Source organism: Microtus pennsylvanicus, chromosome 22 (genome assembly GCF_037038515.1).
Source record: "Microtus pennsylvanicus isolate mMicPen1 chromosome 22, mMicPen1.hap1, whole genome shotgun sequence".
Taxonomy (NCBI): Eukaryota; Metazoa; Chordata; class Mammalia; order Rodentia; family Cricetidae; genus Microtus; species Microtus pennsylvanicus.
In genome coordinates, this window is record NC_134600.1 from 2,239,659 (window position 1) to 2,262,947 (window position 23,289).

General features: G+C 45.1%; 1 protein-coding gene across 1 annotated transcript; it reads right to left on the bottom strand.

The window, feature by feature from the left end:
* Nucleotides 1–1,028: 1,028 nt before the first annotated feature.
* C22H2orf69 (chromosome 22 C2orf69 homolog) lies at nucleotides 1,029–9,395 on the bottom strand. Its single transcript, XM_075956085.1, has 2 exons — nucleotides 9,042–9,395; nucleotides 1,029–3,596 (listed from the first exon to the last, which is right to left on the bottom strand). The coding sequence occupies exons 1-2, from the start codon at nucleotides 9,312–9,314 to the stop codon at nucleotides 2,775–2,777; spliced, it is 1,095 nt and encodes a 364-aa protein (XP_075812200.1). The 5' UTR covers nucleotides 9,315–9,395; the 3' UTR covers nucleotides 1,029–2,774.
* Nucleotides 9,396–23,289: the final 13,894 nt, after the last annotated feature.

Sequence of the window (23,289 nt, forward strand, 5' to 3'; positions counted from 1 at the left end):
ATCCGTCCAGTTTAATCACCTCTGCCGTTTGTACCGTGGATGCTCTGTAAATGCTTACATAGACAGGATTAGCTCTGCTGGGTACACAGCCAACCTGGTGCCAGCAGTTGCTGAGATGAGGCCGAGTGGCCGTGGGAGACACACCTGTGACTGTACATCGTGTTCAAAACATTTCAACACTGCTAGCTTTGCATGACTCAGTATTTGTCTTGGCCCAGGTCATGAAGAGCAGGTATCCCATCATTTCAAAGTATACGAAATACCAAGAGACAGTCAACAAGGCTAGGTTTCTTTTATCCTTTTGTAGCGGTTCTGTGAGCATCTACAAGGCACATCTACTTACCTACAAAAAGCTGACGTTAACTCTTAGGAGGTGTGGAGTACGGTAGGTCGTTGGGGGAGGTGAAAGGCGGGCTGTGGTGACTCCTTCCTCCAGTGCTGGTTGGCAGGTGGGTCAAGAGGAATTACAGGCTGGCACTCTGGTGTTAACCTTGCTTCAAACGCGGAAATCATCACTGGGTTTCTTAAACATGCCAGGAGACGCTGTCTCCATCACTGAGAACTGCAAAGTCCACTTCAGTTACAGCAGTGTGAGTCACACATGAGATCATTACCCCTTGTTTGTTAATTCACCTTCCTCTAAGAGGACTTCGAATGGGATACTTTGTACAAGATGTTCCTTCCTAAATTCTGGTCTGTTGTGTTGTCTCACCGCTAACATGTTGTTGCTGGGACTTGTTAGATCCTTGTGGCTTAGATTCTCCTTAGACTAGGCGGGTGCTTGGACACTGCAGAAATGAAATGAACCACACTATACTCTAACAGTCGTTTATGGGGATAAAGGAGTATAGATAGCTAAGATGAGCAGCAAAGAAAAGGGAGAGGTTTTAGGAGTTCCTCTAGTGTCCTATGGAAAGTTATGGAGCAGCTGACCAGTGTACTCAGTGGAAGGACAGCTGTTTGCCTGGAAAAGACAGGAAAGTTGAAGCAGACACAGTAGCAAGGTGGACAAACACATCGAAACGACCTTTCTGTGGGTTACTATTTTTAATACAGGTTTACATCCATGCTGTGGTGAGAACAAAGTTCACATTTCTAGGACAGCTTCTTTTGGTGACTTTACAAAGGCACAGTCAAGTAAGACCCACATTTACAGTAACAGATTTAACGCATACAGTTTTAAAACCGATGTGGAAGAGGACAAATCTGTAGTTTTACACAGAAATGCCCGTGTGGGGACAAACAACCATTTCCACTCCAAGGCACTCATACTACTCAACACTGTCTCCAGAGGCCATGGCAGTTTTAGGTGTCCCTCGGATCAATGTCCACTTCACCGCAACAACGGAACACTCCCATGAGTGGAGACTGAAGGACCGAGACAAGCCTTCCCTTCATATGACCATTCGAATTCAGCTGTTCTACATTGAGTGGTACCTTTGATGGTTAAACAAGTTGAATGTAGTCACCCAATCATAGGGCTCTAAGTTAAGGAAATGCGCGATAAGGTAGAACCAGGTGACTTGGTCTACTGTGGGAAGTGCTAGTCTCAAAAGACATTCAAAGTGAAACAACTGTCTGTTGTTTCACTACTGAGAAAATGTAGACACTCATCTGTAGTCGACAGAACTACATTCATTCCGAACATCTGGCATGAGTGAATACTGGGAATAGAGAGTGATTTAAACGTAATTCTGGAAGAGATCGAGAAATTAACATGTTGCATACTAACACTACGCTTTAGGATACATTTTCTTTTCGATCCCAAAGCAGCATGTTATTTCCCTATTTGGTTAAAACTTTAGAGGTCATGGAATAACCAAATTTATTCATAAATAAAAAGTGCCACTTTCAATAGCCACACAGCTTTGTTCCAGTACTGCTTGAAATTCGTTAGATTTTGGTTTTTTTCAAAATGCATTTATCTAGTAAAGAAAAATGGGCAGAAGGAAACTTCACCCAAATTATGTAGCAGTGTTAAGCAAATTCAGTTTCTGGGCCAAAATTTAAATTATTTGTGTCTTCAAACTTTCCTTTGTAACCTTTCTTATCTCAATGTAATTTTACATTTGGCCAAAGAAAGCTATTTTCTCTTGGCAGACAAAACCATGCTTCTGAAGAAACACTGATTTAGGTCTGTGGAATCTGTCTCCTTGTGACAGCAAACTAACATAATTAAAAACTGTCAATTAAGAATTAAGTTACAGTGCTTAGTCTACTATGTTTTAAAAGCCAACTGTACAACTCTAGGATCTTGGATATGCGGGAATAAATATATTTTAACTTCAAAAAACAAAACCAAAAAAACCCGAACACTTGGGAGAAGCGAGAATGTGTTCAGGGGCTCACAAAACTTTCCCGGGAGGGAGGATGTAGGGTGCAAGTCTTCCCCAGGACCCTTGGACAGAGAAAGAATGAAATGTCTGGTCAACGGCTGAACTGCTGTTATTACCAATGTTAGTGGAGAAGAGGTCTCAAAAGATCGGCTGTTCTCAATGCAAACACTAAGACTAACACCAAGTTTCTTCCGTTTTCAAAGGACATAGAATTATCACACACGACCCTTCTGGATTTCAAATTAATTCTCATCCAATCCAAAGTTAAAGCTGCCCACATGTACAAGCAAGGAGTCCTACTGTGTAAGACACTCAAGAGTTCTGGAATGTTCATCTTCTTAGCCCACACGCTGACAATGCATCTAACTACCCTGACATTGCGTCACCTGTAATCATGACAAAGGATGCAGTTTTCCCGCTGAGGAAGCACACTAGGTCTCAGAACACTTCATGAACCCTGAAGTGATTCTCTATGGAAGGAGTTTCCTTTGCGAAATGAATTTGGCTAGTCACCTGCACGCCCAGATCCCCAAGGATCTGAACAAATTTCCTGTGCTCCTTGCCAATCCAGGACCTCATTGGATCTTGTACCTGATACGGTGTCACATGGGTATGGACAGTAATCCCGGTTTGAGCAAATTCCTTCAAGACTTCGGGATATGTGACCCAAGTGTCGCTTCCCCCAGAATGACCACCATCCAGCCAATACATTGTTCTTATACTTCTGATGAAAGTGTCTATGTTCTTGTCTTTCTTGGCTTCCTTCAACTCAAACAGCAACTGATTCAAAACTACGCAGCCTTTACTGAATCCAACCAAAGTGAACGAGGCGCCATTCAGTGACAGTGGAGCAAAACTCACAGCGGCCTCATCAGCGTTTCCACAGGTCCTCTCGTTCTCCTGGCCACCATTACGAGAAGTAGAAGGATTAGACTCACAGTTAGCTGCTTTACAGTCCTTATTCCAAACACTCCTCGTCTTGGACAGCGAGCCGTTCTGAGTTAAGCTGAAAGCGTTAACTAATAACATGTACAGGTGCTTAAAGGCTCCAAAGTCCGGGTCGTGCTCAGGTGCGCCAAACATGTTGCTTTTCACGAAGTTGTCATAGCAACTGAATTTGTGCAGGTGCATCCGCGAGCACTTGACCACCCAGATAAAGCTGTCGGGGAAACGGCGGGCTAGGATGGCGGCGGTATTTTCTAGACTCCAGTTTTCCCACTGATAATTCTCAGGATGACGAGTCATGACCTCATGGTAATTCTGAAAAGAAAGATGAACACACATTAAAAGTGTATTTACCTATAAAGCTTTGCAATATTTTCCAAGGTTTGTTGACCTATGGTTAATGTACTCAAAATAAAACCTAAAACCTTTTAGTGCTTTCTGGCTCTAAGATTTTTAATGAAACACTTCACTTGGCCTTAATTTCATTAAGAGACAGGGTAATAAAATATACTTGCACTAAGTATTAAGAATTTCTGAATAAAACAATCTAGAAAGATAAATTTTAGCTTTACAAATCATTTATAACTTTCATTTAGTGCATATGTAATGAAGTTCCCTAATTCAATTGAAAATATAAATTTGATTACAGATCAAGACATAATTTAGGAATATTTTCTTCCCAGTGAGCTGTGGTCCTGCTCTCTGGGATGAGTCTGTCACAAGCATGGAGACTCTCAGCGTCCTGACTGCTATGAGCTGCGGTTCTGCTATCTGGGATGAAGCCTGTTTCAGGCATGGAAACTCTCCCAGTGTCCTGACTGCTATGCCAGACACCAGAAATCCCTTGCAAAGTTGCAGGATGGCACAGAAAATCTTAACGCGAATCCGTAACTACATCTAAAATTCCCGTGAGGGGACACCAGGTTTTAAATAATCACAAGTTAAAGTTGGTGATCGAGACTACAAAATTGCCTTCCGTGGTTTTCTTTTGAATTTGTTCAGTTTCACAGGCATGGGACAGCTCAAATTTAGATGTATTAAAAATTATTACTATCTAGATCTTTGCTCTTGTCTGTGCATCATTGTTTAGATGCAGTCTGTATAAAGTAATGCTATGTTTTTGTTCTGACCATACAGTATTTCCTCATAGACATAGCGCATGTACACATGTACTAGAGAGCACGGACCTGCTAGCCGTGTACATTTTAATCATTTCTAACACTGCTCAACTTACAATTTTTTCTTTATATATTTGTAGGTAGAGTTAATTTTGGTAGTAGTCTATTTTTAACAGGAAAAATGTACAGAACACTTAATATTCAAACCGTGAAAGGCTTTAAAGTGAGAAAGCCTTACCTCATGGTCTCTACTAAGCAACCATAAGCATAGATATAATTTTCTCTTAAAATATTCTAAAAGGCATGACTCTATAGCAATACAGACTTGCATCACAGTATTTGAATGTCAGTAAAATACCACTGGAACTAACAGTGAAGTCTGCACTGGCAATGCACAACAACACACTGGTTTCCACACTCTCTGACAATGCACAAGGACACACTGGTTTCCACACTCTCTGGCAATGCACAACAACACACTGGTTTCCACACTCTCTGGCACAAGAACACACTGGTTTCCACACTCTCTGGCAATGCATAAGAACACACTGATTTCCACACTCTCTGGCAATGCACAAGAACACACTGGTTTCCACACTCTCTGGCAATGCATAAGAACACACTGATTTCCACACTCTCTGGCAATGCACAAGAACACACTGGTTTCCACACTCTCTGGCAATGCACAAGGACACACTGGTTTCCACACTCTCTGGCAATGCACAAGCACACACTGGTTTCCACACTCTCTGGCAATGCACAGAACACACTGGTTTCCACACTCTGCAATGCACAGAACACACTGGTTTCCACACTCTCTGGCAATGCACAAGGACACACTGGTTTCCACACTCTCTGGCAATGCACAAGAACACACTGATTTCCACACTCTCTGGCACAAGGACACACTGATTTCCACACTCTCAGGCAATGCACAGAACACACTGGTTTCCACACTCTCTGGCAATGCATAAGAACACACTGATTTCCACACTCTCTGGCACAAGGACACACTGGTTTCCACACTCTCTGGCAATGCACAAGCACACACTGGTTTCCACACTCTCTGGCAATGCACAGAACACACTGGTTTCCACACTCTTACTTCGCTTCAATGCTAATGGTTCATTTTTAAAATCCTGGTAGAATAAGATTATGCAGTGTTCTAGATTTAATTTTCATATTGGATTTCAAGTTAGGTTAAACGTTTTTCTGTTTGCTGGCTATTTTATTTTTTAATTTTGTTAACTATGTTTATGCCCTTTGATAACTTCCTCACTGTAATGTTCAATTCCTAATAATTTACTTCATTAATCATTTGTCACATGTCTATTAGTAGCTATGTATGTTTGAAATATATTCCAAGCGGCTCTTAAGTTGACTTTTTATGGATTTTGCCATTACCTTCTTCACATCCAGGTTTATTATACAAAAACCGTCATAAAATAAGCAGCTTAGATCTGGAAGGGCTTATCTGTTACTTTCTGTTACTGAATTTAAACATTATTTTTGTGTGTACCGGTGTGTGTGGAGGCCACAGGACGTCTGCAGGAAAGCTTCTCTCCTTGCACCCTGTGAGTCTTGGGAACTGAACTCAGATGTCCAGCGTGACAACAAGCACCTTTACCCACAAAGCCATCTTGTCTTTGAGACAAGGTGTCAGGTAGTCTACGCTGGCCTTGAACTCCTTACGTAGCTGAGAAAGACACTGAGCTGTTTTTCCTGCCTCCTGCTTAGTTCACTTCATAAGCTTGGTGTGGTAGCATATGCCTGTAATCTCAGCACTCAGGAGGCTGAGCCCGAGAGGATCCAGAATTCAAGAGCAGCCTGGGCTACACACAGTGAAGCCATCGAGAAATAATAAATAAATAAATAAGCAAGCTTATTATAACTGAGAACTCCAAAGTCCCACACCTATACAATTGCTTGCATTACTATTTAATGAGCCAAGTGAAACAGATTTGCTGACTCAGTTCAGGCTGTGCCTCATAGCAGGTGCTGTAAATCTAAACATCAGCCCCCACCAGCTCCAGTTACATGATCAAAATGGGAGAAAGTGTTAATACTGACGACCTGAGCAGCAAAATGAACACTGGGATCCTTACTGTTACATCAAATCCAGACCCAAGAACCATGGGCAGGTGCTTCCCCACCCTGAGATGCGGCCCAGACACCACATAGTCAAACTCTCTATGCACCCAGGCTGTTAACTACAATTAACTGACTAAAAGGGGTTTCTTTCGAATCTTTGTCTTACCGGGATAAACTGCATTCACTATGCTTGCAAGAAGTAGGTAAAGGCTACGTCTCTGCTCATGCTCAGTGAGGTGGACCTAGGGAGGGCTCAGCCCAGTTAGACGCTTGCTGACCTGCAGGTACTGCAGAGGTCCAGCCCAGATTACACTGAAGTGGGCCAAAGAATCTTTTCGGAAAACCTCATGGTTCCCAGAGTTTAGAAACAGCCATTTAGAGTTGATGAGCTACCCTCTGAACCACCTGAGAAGGAAGAGGAGAGCTACACCAGGAGAAGCTGCACAGGAGAACTGCACCAGGAGAAGCTGCACAGGAGAGCTGCACAGGAGAAGCTGCACAGGAGAGCTACACCAGGAGAAGCTGCACAGGAGAGCTACACCAGGAGAAGCTGCACAGGAGAAGCTGCACAGGAGAGCTGCACCAGGAGAAGCTGCACAGGAGAGCTACACCAGGAGAAGCTGCACATCGCTAAAGATGCACCAGCGGAATAAAGTACACAGCCCAACTAAGCAGGGACTAGGACCCAGCTGAAGGGAACGGCTTAAGAAAGGGCTGGATGACCCCAGAGAATAAGGTCAAGACATACTCTCATGGTCATTTACTCTTCGGGAAAGCCAGATCTGATGACACTGGCGATCCTGGTACTCGGGGACGCTGGCTCTTTCTACGGAGGAAGATACATATGGAGGGTTTCGAAAGGGGCGGTATAAGGAGACCTCCACTGTTTTAGATGCACTAAGAGGCACGGTGGAGGCGCTGCAGTTAGCGCTGGGTTAGAGATAAGGTAGGAAATCCACCTAGGAGGACTTCAAATTTCTGAGCTGAGCGACTTAAGTCGGAATTTTCATTAACTTGGACGAGGAAGACTGCTGAGGAGTGAATAGATTTTCAGTTCTAGACGGCTACTAAATATCCAAAGGAAGCAACTGGCATGCAATTGGTGAATCCATAAACATCCAGCTTATGTCTAGACTAAATAAATATTGTCAGGGAAAAATAGGCAGAGCCACAAGAGTGAAGGCGTAGAGAAGTCCACACTGGGAGCACTCCAGTGCCTTAAGGGGAGGACGGATGGCACTCGCTGGGCTCTTCCAGTATTTAACCTTGACTGACGCCCACAGAGGGGAGGTTTGACTTCTGTACAGGCTTTAGGCTAAAGCGCAGGGAAGGGAGTGTTACGTCTAGGCAGTTTGGCCTTGGAACCCCCTTTCCCTCCACTTCTTTCCCTGTATAAAATGCCACACTTCACACAATGACCACTCTGTCGTTGTCCAGGCAGCTAACAGGACAGATGACGGCACACCAGAAGCCGCCACTCCGACCGTATCTGCAGCACTTTGGGCCCCATTCAAAGACACTCAAGCCAGAAAGTGCACAGCCGCCATGACCACCACCACCTCTGGGATGCATTTAGTAGCTGGTCGCAAATCTCTGCAAGTTAATGTCAGAGGCAACATATCTGTTGCATTCAGAGTACAAAGGCACCAACTGAGTAGATTTCCTTACATCTAAATCCGAGTTTTGTTTTGTTCTTTTTCCAGGTCCCATTATAGCAGTCAACCAGTCAAGTCAATGGATTAGTTTGAGAGCAAGAGAAGATACTAAGTACCACTATGATCGTTAGGTTTATCATCCTCAAGTACCAAGTTTAAAACAGTGATAGTTTTGAACAAATCCTTGTACGGGGAAAGCATCCGGTTGTTCTATTCTAACTTGCATGTCTACGCTAGCGCTAACAGAACTTTCTGGGCTGGCTGATGCTCGAAGGAAAGGCTCTCTGGATCTGCGATCTGCGCTGTCCAACATAGGACACACAAGTCACCTGGGGTGACTGACACTTGGCACACAACTAAAGAGACAGAGAGCCCTGCCTCTTCCTGTTAACCAATTCAGATACTCTCACGTGGTTGGTTAATGTATTCCTCACACAACGCAGTTTTAGACGAAAACCCGGCTTCCAGGACAGCTCCAGCGTGGACGTTGCTCTGCAGCTGTGAACCCAGCAACACCAAGTACGCACACCGCACCGCGCTGCATTCAAATGGGCCTCAGCATCCCTAGCACGGTTGGCCATTCCATTTCTTCCACCCCGTGTTTGAGGGTTATGGAAGAGGTCACACTTCAGTAACGGATCAACGGCTGTATTTCAGTGAGACGGCGTTTTCCAAACTGCCCCGTGCCCAGCACGCACACCGTTGTCCCAGACAAGGCTGGAGCTGAGCGAGCGTGTCCCACTCCCTGCAACGCCTCTCCTTCCCCCCACCCCAGCGGCCCCGGGACCGACAGACAGACCGCGGCCTCCACGGTCCCTTCCCCACCCCCACCCCGCCCGCCCGCCTCCCGTGTGACAACCAGCGTGGGCGTGTCGGGGAGGCCGGGCCCGCGTTACCTGCACATCCCCCGGGAAGTAGAGGACGTGGTGCCGCGGCTCCAGGGCCGCCTCGTCCCCGGCCGCCAGCAGCAGCAGCTCGTTGCAGCGCTGCGGGTCGGAGCCCGGCACGGTGGAGCGCTGCAAGCGGGGGCAGCAGCCCCGCGCGCCGCCGCCAGCGTTCATGGCTTGGGGCTGCGAGCCGGGCACCGAGGCTCCGGAGGAAGCGAGCAGCGGCCGCAGGAGCAGCAGCACCAGCGCCGGGGACCGCGGCCGCTGCCTGAACAACCTCATCGGGGGCGGAGGGGGAGGGAGGTCGAGCCGCCGGGGCCGCGCACCGGGCGGCCAGGGCGGGGCCTCCGCTGCCCAACGGCCCCGGCTCGCCGCTGGCGTCAGCGCGCTGCGTGCGTCGGGGGGCGGGGCGGGAGAGGGCAGGGCCCGCGGAAGGACGCTTGTGATTGGTGGACGAGGCTCCCGCCGGGAAGTTCGGAGTGAAGTCGCGGAGCCCGGAGCCTGGAGTCTGCTGCGGTTCGGAGTCTTCTGCGCGGTAGCGGCTGTTCGGGGTCTCTGCGCGATCGAGTAGGGTGTAGGAGTTCACGGTGAGGTTTATGTGGTCAGGGACAGAGCAGGGTAATTCTGGAAGTCTTTCACGTGCCCCCTAGCGGAAGCAATCTCCTTTATCCTGCAAAAAGAGTGTGTGCATTTCCCGTTGGTAGAGGGAGCAGGGCACCGGGGAGACTGAGGATTGCCCTGCTTGCTGGCACATTTAATGTAGCGGATGTGTACAGCCTGTAGGACTTTCCATGTAGGGTTTTGTAACCAGTTTGAAAACGATAGGAATGCTATGAGAACAGCAGCTTCTGATGTCTAATTGTGTCGGAATAGAACTGGGCCAGTTTATGCATTTTTCTTTTTAAATTAAGAAGTGTTATTTTAACGCTGTGTGTGCGCACATACTGCGGACGTGAACGTGGGTTTGTTTACCGGTGTAGGCCTGAGGTGGACTTTGGGTGTGAGGAGTGAGATTTCTGGAAAGGAGTCGAAACTTAAATTGAAGTTTCTGCAAGAGTGAAAAACTGCTTAGAACTTGAGCGACTGGGGACAAGTTATACTGTCGCAAGTCTGGAGCCTCGTTATAATCTATCTTGAGCTGCGTTTAGCCTTTTCTAGCCCCCCAGTGTCCCTGAATGGCCAGCTTCCTGGGTAAATATCAGGTGAGACCTTTGGAATGTGTTAGCTTCTTAGCAGGGCATCAGCTTCAACCCGCCCAGAAGCTAAGAAAGTTCACAGATTACATAGGGGCCAGAAAAGAGATTTTTCCACCTGACATTTCCACCGATGTATTGGAAAGACTTGATTTATGCAAGATGTTCTATGTTGATACTGTAAAACTTCAGCTCACTAACTCAGTTCTCCTTTGAGGTGAGAGCAGTGTCTTGTATCCTCCGTCTCCATCTTTTTAACTTTTTTATTTATTGACTTTTTGTTTGACAGCAGCTCCCTGAGCTTCAACTCATGGAGTGGACTACACTGGGCTAGCCAAGGAGCCCAGTGGTTTACCTGTTTCCGCCTTCCCAGCTCTAAGATTATGTATGTGGGTCGCTGGGCTCTCTGTATTTTGTGGATGATGGAGGATCCAATTCAGGTCCTCACACACTTTGGAGAAAGAAACAGGGTACTGTACCAACTAAGTCACCTCCCAGCCATATTCTGCTTTTTAAAAGTTCTTGTATTTATAGCAGAAACAACTTAGCAAATAATAAAATAAAATTCCTGTAGTGAATTTCGCTAACCACCATTTTCTTAGTGGCGTCAGAGAAGTGTAATTTGTCAATCAACTTGGATATAAACTATTGGCTTTCATCTGACATAATAAATATAACAGGTGTTTAGAATGAGAATGACCCCCCCTGCAGCGCCCCATAGACTCATATTTGACCACTTAGTCTCTATCTGGTGGAACCGTTGGAAAAGGATTACGATGTGTGCTCATGGAGGTGGCGCATCAGCGGGGGTGGTTTTGAGGTTTCAAAAGCCCACGCTGTTTTCAGTTTGCTCTCAGCTCTGTGCTTCTGGATCAAGACATAAGTTCTCACCGACTACACTAGCCCTAGCCCCATGCCTGCCTGCTGCCATCTCCCTGCCACGATGGCCATGGACTCTCACCCTCTGGAACCGTAAGCTCCAAATTAAATGCTTTCTTTTATAAGTTGCCTTGGTCATGTTTTTGTTTGTTTGTTTGTTTAATCACAGCAATAGAAAAGTAAGACAGAAGCCAAAAAAAATTCAATTCCTATTACAAAGCATTGCTTTATAAAATAGCTAGTTAAGAAGAAATGGAGGTTAATTGTACAATGATTATTGTAATCCCACCAAGGAAGCCAGTCTGGACTTCAGTTCTGCAAGTCACATGTCCCTTTCACTAGGCAGAGGACTGTTATGCTCCAGGCTCCAGGCTCAAGTAGGACTTGTATTGCTAATGTAGCTTTTGAGTCCTATGGTTTGGTTCTCCAGGTTAACTGATTACAGAAACAGTCCTACGTTGAAGGGAACAGGACATACTTGTGTTTAGAAAGAAAATTAATTGTAACAAATACTAAATATCTTAAAGTAGTCTCAGTATCTCTGAGATAATTGAGGCCTTTGAGAAACACAGAAGAAGAGCTGAAGAACAAAGAAGCAAATCGAAGTGAGCCAAACTCCCTGTGGCACAGTCACACGCGCACAGCCCTGCTCGGTCACACGTGCACAGCCCTGCTCGGTCACACGTGCGCAGCCCTTCTCGGTCACACGCGCACAGCCCTGCACGGTCACACGTGCACAGCCCTGCTCGGTCACACGCGCACAGCCCTGCTCGGTCACACGCGCACAGCCCTGCTCGGTCACACGTCCACAGCCCTGCTCGGTCACACGTCCACAACCCTGCACGGTCACATGTGCACAACCCTGCACGGTCACACGTCCACAGCCCCGCATATAATGGTTAACTAACAGTATTTAAATACATTATCCATGACTCACTGTCAAGAAAATATAATCAATTAGAAACAAGTTAATTGTCAACAAAATATTATCAGGTGAAATCCAACAATGTGTAATGAGAATTATGCATCATAACTGAGTGGGGTGTGTAGTTGGCATGGCAGTGTGCACCTATAACCCCAGTGCCCACGAGACTGAGGAAGGAGGATTACGGATTCGAGTCTGGCTACACAGTAAGACCTTGTCTCAAAAGGACACAACAAAGAGATTGTTCCCTTGAATAAATCTTGAGATTTATTCTAGGAATCAAAGATCGGTTTTTACATCGGAAAATCAATATTATATGCCATATGAATATCATAAAACTAAAAATACCATAGACATCTTAATAGACATACACAAATAATATTGGCAAAACATAGCATACTCTCATGATGTAAACCATTTGGTGAACCAGGAATAAAAGAGAATTTTCTCGACCTAATAAAAGCCATTATGAAAACCTACAATAATGTAACACTTAATGGCTAAAAGATAGAATATTTTCACTCTAAAAATAGAACAAGATAGAATGCTTATTCTTGCAGCCTCTAATCAGTATCATGCTATAAGTTTAAGCAGAGGAATTAGGCAAGGAAAAAAGAATCCAGACATAAATGGATTTATGAAGACATAAATCTGTGCCGATGCCTTGATACTGTCTATAGAAAAATCTTAAGGAACCTACTGAAAGTAATAAATGAGTTGAGCTGTGTTACAAAATCAATATGTAACAATCAAGTGTTTTTCAGCTGTTGGTAATGGAAAATCTAAAAATAAAGTAATAAAAATTTCATTTACTCTAGTAAAAATATACTGATGAGTACATTTAATGAAAGAAATGTAGAATGTGCGTGCTAAAAGCCACAGAGCTGTTTAAAGATTAAAGAAAACGTAAATAGGTAGAAACAAAGCTAATGTCCATGGGTCAGAAGATGTTGGAGTGCTAAAGCTGCTGCTTCTTTCAAAATCAATCTGTTCATTCAGTGCCACCCACATTAAAAATCCCATCTTATTCTGCTGGTTCTGGGATGCACAGAGCCAGGGATTCAAAATACAATCTACATCCTTCTTGGGAAAGATGAAAAAAGTTGGAAGACTCACAATTTTCCATTTCAAAACAGCAATGCTGTGTTGATTAAAGTAGTGTCTACAGTCATAATGGAGAGGGTTAGGATAGCAGGTCTTCTCAGAGCCTGGTGACTCTGCATAGCCCAAGTTACCACGAGGAGGAGATGGCGGCTGTGAAGATCCAGGATGGCAGGATGCCATTCCAGCCTGGAGAGTCCCAGTCCTGCAGAGACTGCCAAAAGATGGAAGAGTTAGAGGCCAGCCCACCCTCTCAGGATTCCCAGCTCAAGAAAATTCAGCAAAAGAGAGTGGCAGATAGGTTTCTGGAGAAGTGGCTTTGGTTTTCTGTTTTCTAATACCAGTGTCCTTGACTGAGAGGACAAGCCATGGCATTGGTGCCTGAAGTTTCTAGAAGCTACCAGACTTTCTGGCCTAATGCTCACCATAGGAAAGTGAAAGTTACTGGGCTCAGCCAGCCAATGCTTTGTAAATAATACGAAATAAAAAGAGTCAAAAGGGAAAATAGACAAGTTGAATTTTAGCTATATAAAACAACTTGTTATTTCAAATGATATTAGTCACATGTGAAAAAGACGATCCCAAAACATGGACATTTCTGGTACTCAGTAATGAAGATAGGGCAGGTTTAAAAATAAACAAAAGTTCTACATAGACATTTAACAAAAGACATACAAATGGATAATAAGCCTGTTAGCAGGCACTCAACGTTAGTCACTAGGGAAATGCAAATCCAAACCATTACTAGTTTTGCTTCATGTTTACTAGTAGGGCTACAACATCTACTAATCAGTGTTGACAATGGTGTGGAAAAGGTAGGAGGCCCATGCGTTGCTACTAAAAATGATGGAACTGCTTTTGATGAACATTTGATAGTTTTAAAAAACACTGAGCAGATTTTCCATATGTAGTAATGGCAGGACATGATAAAAGCACTTAAGGACAGAAAGGCTTATTGTGGCTCACCATTTTAGGAGATATAGCTCCTAAAGGCAGAGAGGAAGAGGAGGATCCAGCTAATTACATTGTGACAATTCAGGTGGTTATATTGTGACAGTCCAGCCCGCTATATTGTGACTATCCAGCCAGTTACATTGTTACATTCCAGCTGGTTACATTGTTACAACCCAGCCGGCTACATTGTTACAGTCCATCCGGTTACATGTTACAATGCAGCCGGCTACATTGTTACGGTCCATCCGGTTACATTGTTACAATCTAGCCGGTTACATTGTTACAACCCAGCCAGTTACACTGTGTCCGCAATCAAGAAGAAATGCACAGGAGGAGGGACCAGGATGTAAAATCCCAGGGCCCTCCTGGAATGGCCCACTTCTTCCGCCAAGGCTCTACCCCTAAAGCTTCCACACCTTTCAAAACAGCATCACATGTTGGAAACCCAGTGTTCTAACAATGGAGCGAATGCAAATGTTTCACATTCAAACGGCAACATGGTAGCCCTGGTCCCAAGTAGTGTACAACTATCTGATAATATAAAACGCATCCATTACAACTTCAAAAGTCTGCATGGTCTAACAAGCTTAGCTCTGTTTAAAAACCATCTCCTTTGAGACTCACGGCAATCTCAGTGCTTCTTGTTTTAAAGATGACATACCCCAATGTACATTGGCACAATATAAACATTCCTATTCCAAGAGGGAGCCATAGAGGAATAGCAAAGTAATACCAGGTCAAAGTAAGACCGATATCTAACAGGGCAAGTACCACCCTCTTCAGTTCCATTTCTAATGTCTGGGGCTTGTAACGGAATCATCTGGGCCCCAGCAGCCTTGCAAAGTCCCCGCCTCCAGCTCTGCCACACTCAGGTTAAGAAATCTCTCTTAGCCTAGCTCTGTACCATGTGTGCAGCTTTCCTCAAGAGACATTTACGCTCCTGGCTGTAAATAAAGACTGATCTTTAGTTTCCAGCCTTCCAGATCTGAATTATCACACAGAAACTGTATTAATTACAACATTGTTTGGCCTATTAGCTCAGGCTTCTTATTAACTAATTCTTACATCTTAAACTAACCCATTTCTGCTATTTTATGTATTGCCCCGAGGCTCATGGTTTGTTACCTCTTGCTTCTTGGACAGCTCCATGGCATCTGCCTCCTTTGACAGTTACATGCTTCTCTCTGACTCCACCTACTCTCTCTCTCTCTCTCTCTCTCTCTCTCTCTCTCTCTATATATATATATATATATATATATATATATATATATATATATGGATATAGTTTGATCCCATGGAGTCTGTGATCATAAAACTTGCCATGCTCCTTTATTTACCAAACTGTAGTTTTATGTCTGTTCTCATTGCAAACCCGAGTAAGAGCTGTGATTGGTAACCACGCCACCACCTGAATGCTGTCCTGTCCCAAAACTTTCTCTACTAAAACATTTGCTTGTTACTTTACAAACTGGGTGTGCAGACCAGGCAGTGGTGGTGCATGCCTTTAATCCCAGCACTTGGGAAACAGGGACAGGTGGATCTCTGTGAGTTTGGGGCCAGTCTGGTCTACAAGAGCTAGTTCCGGGACAGGCTCCAAAGCTACAGAGAAACTCTGTCTTGAAAAACTAAAAACAAACACACAAAGAAAAAATTGTGTGAGCACACACATGCATGCATATGATTTATGTATATAGGCACAGGTGCGCATGTGCCATGGTGATACGCCACAGCTTCTAGGAGTCGCTTTCCTCTTCCTCCATACATTGCAGGGATTGCCCTGGTATTGTGACTTTTACTCACTGAGCCATTTGTATCCCTCATCCATCGCTTTTGAGTTAAGTGAGCGTCACTCAAGTTCTAGGGACACAGGTGCAAGGTAACTCTCTGTGGCCAAAATGTGACACAAATAGCTTGTGGCCCACTTCCTAGTACAGTTTTTGAGTACATTTTGCCCGTTTTTAATTGACTTATCTGATATCTTGTTTCAGTGTAAGAGTTCTTCATTCTTTTCGATACCAGTCCTTCATTGAAGAAGTATCCTGCAGAAACTGTCTCAAAAAAAAAAATGTTGCAGCTACATTAACGTCTTTCACCAGGTGGAAGACTTTAACTAGTGCTGCGAACTTCTCGACCAGCGAGGAAGAACGACCACCACACGAGGATTCTTCTTAGATCACGCTTTATTGGAGTGCCTCTTGGTTGAGGGAGAGCAGGAAGCGAGGGGGGCCGAGAGCGCTAAAGCAGCTGCTTATATAGGGAGTAGGCACACGGGTCGCCCTGTGATTGGTTGCCACAATCAGCTGTCACCAGACTGCATCGGGATAGGTCCAAGGGCCCTTATCCACCACGGCATGCGGGAAGCAGGGGACACGCAGCTCCCAATGGAACAGGATGTCAGCGCCATCTTGTAATGGCAATTCTGTCCGGCTCCCTGCAAACTAGACTACCAGGGGTCTCTTCTTTCTTCTACACATCATCTCGATACCAAAAGGGTATCGCCAAACCAAAGGTTTTGTAGGGTTCCCGCTCCCCACCCCCGCATAATCTTCCAAGAATTTTATAATTTTGCATTTTAGATGTAAGCTTCCGATAAATTCTGAGTTACCATTTCTGAAGTTTGCATGTCCCATGTTGACATTCACTCAAGTGAATACACAGCTAGCTCAACCATCTTTGGAAAAAAAAATGGATTTTGTTCCCTTGCATTGTCCTGCTCCTTTACCAGAGATCAATCACTACATTGGTACGAGCCTACATCTCTGTTTTGTTCCATTGACCTAGTCAGTGGTCTTGTAACAGTTTATGTATTTATGCTAATTTGGGCTGGATGTTTACTTTTTGCAGCTGAAATAAACCAGTCATTTATCTGAACACCGAACATTTCATTATATACATTTAATAAGCAAGGAACTGTAGACTTAGCCAGGTTACATAACACGTTCAAGGTCATCTCAGTAATAACTAACGGAGCCAGCATTTGAACCGCCATCTGCTTACTGCATGTGACTGAAGGTGAACGATGGCGAATGGCCTTGGTCTTCTCACCTGGACCAGCGCTGTTGTTGAAATACTCTTCTGCTAATCATGGCCTGTCACCTCCTGCAGTTCCGACGAAATGCAATGATGTCTCCTTAGCCAGCATTTAATACCTAGCTTGCATCGTCAGCTTTTTCCAGGGCTTTATTACATGCTCAGTGGGACCACTTGCTAGGCTTATATTACACTCCATTTTATGCGATCGGGGTTGGAGCCCAAACCGTTCCTCCAACTTGGGGGAATCTCGAAGTATTGAAATTCCTCTTGTTAATCTTCTCAATTGCCATGTTTTTTTTTCTTTAACTTTTCACAATTGTGTGCCCCCATTATATCCTAAAACTGGAATTAAACATTCTTTCCTTAAAGTAGGAACAAAAGAAGGAGCCCTGGAGTTCTCTGGGGTTGTATCCTATGCTATGCCTTCTGTTTTGGTTTATATGTATTTGGTTTATCTAGACTGTCTTCTCCTCAATTGATACAGCACATGGGACCTGGCTTTTAATCACCTAATAATCACACCCAACATATTGCTCAGTGTTGCAGTTCCAAAGGTAAAAGACAAAGCCGCTGCCTTAATAGTAGCTTATGAGCCAGCGAGCCAGACAAGAGAACGAGCGTTTTCCCATAGTTTCTCTCTTGCTGTGGGACAGAACAGAGAGCCCAGCATACTTAACATTGTTTGGATGTTGGAAAGGGAACCAGTGCATGCTACCCAGCTCAGTTAGCAGCCTGTGCACTCGCAGAAAGGGCTAAGAGAACTCTACAGGCGAGACTTCCAAAGTTTTCAGTACTTGTGTTGGGATCTGAGAAGATTTCTAGGGATGCAACTAAAGAACTAAGATGTAGCCGCATCTTTGGGGACGTTTTGCTAGCAGAGGCGTTTGCAGATCTCAAGTAAATTTCACAATGTCCATAATAATCTCATAATTGCTAGAAATTCTGATAGGGCTGAACTGCAGATGCAGCAGTGGCCTTGCTGAGCCATGGGAATAGCCTCGAGCAGACTCGGTGTTGGTGACAGCCACTCTGACTCGGCCAGGTCGAGGGAGGCTTCCGAGCATGAAAATGATTAACTTATCACATCACTGCTTTCTGGCTTCCTAGTGACTCTCTGGGTTTCCTACCTTCTTTCAGTTAACTTCTTTTCCGTACACCCAGTCAGAAGAGTTTGCATTGTACATCTGAAGCAAGTAAATTTCATAACGTCCTTCTTAAACTACCCCAACAGCTCAAGGACAATGAATCCGCATGAACCGAGGTTGCCGGCTGAAAGGGAGACCAGCCAGCCACAGGTCAAGGTGGTTTAGGTGAGTGGTTTCGGGTCGGAATAGGCCGTAAAGGAAAAACAACATTCTTGAAAGACGTTCAGGAGCTAAAATGTCTATGACACGGTGTTTTCTTCGTTATGAAGAAGATGACCCCTGAGGGGGGCACAGAGCTGTGGGATTGCCAAAGTCAGGGCTTCTAGAAAGAAACCAGGAGAGGCAGAGAGATCACAAGTCCGTTATTTCTTTTGGGGAATTTCAAATAAAATGGTTGAACACGAAGGTAGAGGAGTGCTGTTTGTGGGGGTACAGTGAGGAATCGGCTGTTGTCAGTGCTACATTGTTGGGGGAGGGTTTGTGGTGTGTGTGAGGGAGAAGCTCCAGAGGCACCTGGAAGAGGGCAGAGCAGAGAGGAAAGAAAGCAGATTGGGCATGGCCTATTTTTTTTTCTTTTTTTGGTTTTTTGAGACAGGGCTTCTCTGTGTAATAACCCTAGCTGTCCTGGAACTAGCTCTTGTAGACCAGGCTGGCTTCGAACTCACAGAGATCCGCCTGCTGAGGCCTAATTCTTTTTCTTTTCTTTTCTTTTCTTTTTTTTTTTTTTTTTTTTTTTTTTTTTTTTTTGGTTTTTCGAGATAGGGTTTCTCTGTGGCTTTGGAGCCTGTCCTGAAACTAGCTCTGTAGACCAGGCTGGTCTCGAACTCACAGAGATCCGCCTACCTCTGCCTCCTGAGTGCTGGGATTAAAGGCGTGCGCCACCATCGCCCGGCCAATTCTTAACCGACTCATCTGGAATCTGTCATGGTATTCTCACACCTTCTATCCTTCATGCACTGGAATTAGAAGCGAGGCTTTGTGTTTTTAGGCACGTCACCAGTGAGTTACATACATCCACAGCCTATAAACTTCCCACCTTTTTTTGAGGATTGAATTGAGGACATCTTACATGACCCAAGGCACCAACCAATGCTGCAGGTCACCATCACGGAGAAGAAGGACCCTCTACTGCTGACCCTGGTTCGTGTTGACTGTCACCACGCTTATCAGATCACTCTTCTCTGGCGTCCCAGGGACTCTCTGCGTTTCCTGGTACTTTTTAATACCCCTCTTTTCTGTACACGTAGTCAGAATAGGTTCCATTGTGTGTAACAGGCTAAGAAATTAGAATTTGAAACCAAGGTGTATAGTGAAAGAAAACAAACTCTGGTGGAAATGATATGTAATATTAAAATGGTTTCCCAAGTTTCTTTTTTTTTTTCTCTAGTGGTATTAGACGCAGGAGACGTGAACTTTAATGTTTTCTATGAATCTAAAAATGTCAATAATAAACTTTTTAAAAACTGTCTAAAACTAAAAAAAAAAAAAAATTAATCCCTGGGTATTGATTCTGCACAAAGGTCCCAGGCGAGTTTATCAAGTCGAGTCAAAGCCAGAATAAAAATAAATCAGGCATTATATAGCGTATTAAATTTCCGGAGCTCAGCTCGGCTCCCTTAAGCGCTCAGGGCAACGGCGGGCCCCCCACTCACCGTGGCGGGGAGACAACAAACCAGGAGTAAATTGCTGCTGCGAAATGAAGCGCATCACGCATTCCCATCTACTGCTTTATACCTCCCGAGTCTCGGAGGAGCCAGAAAAACACAGCGAGCGCGCTAAAAGTGGATCCAGATGTCGGCCATCAACACCACCGTACTTTAATTATCAGAAAACAAAGGAATCGCTCCTTAGGTGCGTTCCAGGCAGGTGTTCCTTCCCAGAAAACAGAAGAGCTGAAGAAACAGCCGAGCCATTGTATCTACTTTGCCTCTAAGCAAGGAAACAATAACCTGAATGAGAGACTACCCCACAGGGCCTGGAAGTTCGCAACTACTAGAATGTTGCAAATGCTGTTCCCAGCTGCAGAGTGCGTGGTTAATATTAATTACTCCATTTTGCAGATGGGAAAAGCGAGTGCCCTGTGTCGTCATAATTTCTAACCCAGTGGTGTCGGTTTTTGACAAGTCTACTGTACAATGAATCTATTTTACAATATCCTTTAAGCTGTATGCAGAATAGGATTGGTTTTTGAACAATTATACATTTTAACATTGTCTATTTTCATTAAGGAAATTAGAAATATAAATAGGGGAAACTTTATACTACCAAATCCTGATTTTTTTTTTCCCATTGGGCCCATTGTTGGGCTTCATAGTGTCTGTGAGCCTCAGAAGCTGAGCTAAAAATGGCTGCATTTTTAGTGCGAGAGTCCATTTACAGGTTGGCATATTCTCACGGGTCTACCATTAAACATGTAAGTTGTTTAGATTCCACATTCGTGACTGGAAGATTAACATTTATTACTGCCTACAGGTCACAACCTGAGAAGGGAGCCTTTGCCTGATGTGATAAGTGGGTCCGAACAAGTAGTAATTCCAGAATTTGTGCTGGCGTTTGTACACCCTTGCAAAATTAGAGACTGTTAGGAAGTTCTTTTCTTTTCCCTCAAGCGCTTGCTGCTTGCTTTCTGTTTAGATTGTGCTGTGTGTTTCTGTGAAGAGCGGAGGTGGCGGACAAGAAGATTGGAGGTGCTTTTGTCTCTCGTGTTGCTGGAGATGGAATACAGCTCATGAAGCATCTGCCAGAAGCCACAGGATTGGGGCAGAGGTGTGCGGACTGAAATTAAAACCCGGATTCACTTGGCAGCAAAGGGGCAAACAAGAAGGAGACAGTGAGGAGCTGAAGAGGGAAGCCAGGGACCCGGAAGGAAGAATGCAGGGGAGAGGGAATTTCTGGGTTCACTTCCTTAGAGAGTGGAAGAAGGTAAGCGGCAAGACAGGAAGAAAACGAGGAGACATCTTTATGGTGAAAAATAGGTTTACGTTGTTTGATGCTACACATTCATCCAACAGACAGAATTTTCTGATACAAAGCATTGTGGGCAGATGCATCCTGCGCAAGAGCTAACTTTTGACCCAAAGAATCCAGCGCGTTTCCATGCGAGCATGCGCAGTTGCAGGAATGGAGCTAGGACGTGTGTGGGAGCAAACTAGCCTAGCGGAGGTGGGCAGGGAGACGATCCGAAGCGGTGGTCAAGTGGGCTTCGGTACAGCGTACCGTTGGTTGTTACTCTGAGAACCTAGACAGAAGGGACGGTGCAGAAGAGGGAGAGGCCACAAGGACATGCGAGGTGGGGTTGGGAAAGATGGGCGTGGGTAGAAAATGCCAGGCGAACTGCCACGCTGAGGGGAATGAGCTGAGGTGAGGACCTGCTAATGATGACCTTGGCTTCTGCTTACGCGGGGACGAGCCAGGCCTGCTGGCCTACAACAATAGGCGTGGGAAGGGGCACAACTCACTAGAGAGAACCTTAAGATTTAACATGCTTGCTTTTCCAGTGCTGGAGGCTGAATGCCGCTTTGAGCACGCCAGGAATACTGAGGAGCACAATTAGCCCCAAGACTCACATCACTTGAAAGAGCTGACAGCTTATGTTTAAAGTCGTGGCCACCTTGCTCTAAGGGACAAGAAGTACCATGCCTCACAGGCCTTTTCACCCACACAAGCTTCCAGAAATGCGGATTCTCGGGCTGTTTTGTGACGGCCTGTGGGACCTCGCTTGGAGGACCCTCGCGTGGAAGACCCTCGGGTGGAGGACCCTGGACAAGCCCTCTGCTCGCCTTCTCCCGGCCTCTTGGTCTTTGCATCAGCGGCCCCAGTCCCCCGTGCCTCGCTCTCTGCCGCCACACTGCCCTGTGACCTCAACCTGTTTCTTGACTTTGTCTGAGCTCTGGAAGCCTTGTGTTTTCCTGACCCTTCCCTGGGGACACCGCTTGCTGTTTTCTCTCTCACACCCAGAATACCTCAGGGTTAAAAGTTGAGTTCTCAGGCCAAGGATTGCCTTCAAATCATGTTGCTCTCTTCTGGGTCTTTAAATCTCATGCTCCTTCCATTACTGATATTTAATGTCCCTCCTTCCCTCTGTACACTGAAAGTCAGCTTTGAATCAAACTTTTCCCCCCTTCTCAGCTGGTAATATTATCTTATCCTGGGAACTGGGTTCTTTGGTAGGAACGCCCTGGTCTTACCACTCACTTGTAAACGTGACCACATGTACTATACCGGTTTTCTCTCTTCCCAGACAGCGAGGAGATGGTCTTCGCCCTCTCTTGTGTTCTGTCTATCTCTGTTCCCCATAAAGATTCCATCTTAATAGTAATCATCCATCTATTCTGTCTTATGTTGTTATTTCCCCTGTATCCCCAACCATGTTTTTTCTAGCCACCGCCATTTCCTTGAATCTCTTTAATCCTCACAGATTCACTGACTCAGTCTGGTCTTGTTCCGGTGCCCACTTCTCCATGGTTACTGTGCGTGGGGGTCACCATTGCTACCCCTCTGCCTTCCTCTAGTGCGGTCTGTTGGCGCTGTATGAAGCAGGCAAGCACACTCCCATTTGTTGTTTGGGGAGGATGCTGGTGATTGAACCCAAGGCCTTGTGTGTCCTGGGTGGGTGTTCTCCAGCTAACAGCACCGTCAACCCTCTTTCCTCCCTGATCCATCCCCAAGTGTCTCCCTCAGCACTGTGCTCCCTGGGCTCCTCAGTTACCCAGCTAACCATGCAAACAGCTTAGCTGGTCTGCTGTCTTTCCTCACCTTTAAACCCTGGATCATGATTCACCTCTAGGCTCCCTGTCTCTTAGACATTTTCCCAAAGTCTCCTAGCTCATTACCAGATTCTTGTTCACGACTAATGAGTCTCAGGTTGTGCTTTGAGCTGTGTGTGGACTCTCCAAATATATTTCACTATCTAAAGGGACTACATCATATAAGAAGAACTTAATATATTGCTAACTTTGAACCTTTTCCCTAATGTATAAGTTTAACTTCACCTAATATACCCACCGAAGCACCCCCATAGACTAAAG

Bases quoted from the DNA above. Each gene is read 5' to 3' on its own strand.
- C22H2orf69 (XM_075956085.1), bottom strand. From the start codon at position 9,314: ATGAGGTTGTTCAGGCAGCGGCCGCGGTCCCCGGCGCTGGTGCTGCTG. The intron at 3,597-9,041 runs GTAACGCGGGCC...CTTTCTTTTCAG, and splicing joins ACTTCCCGGGGGATGTGCAG to AATTACCATGAGGTCATGAC.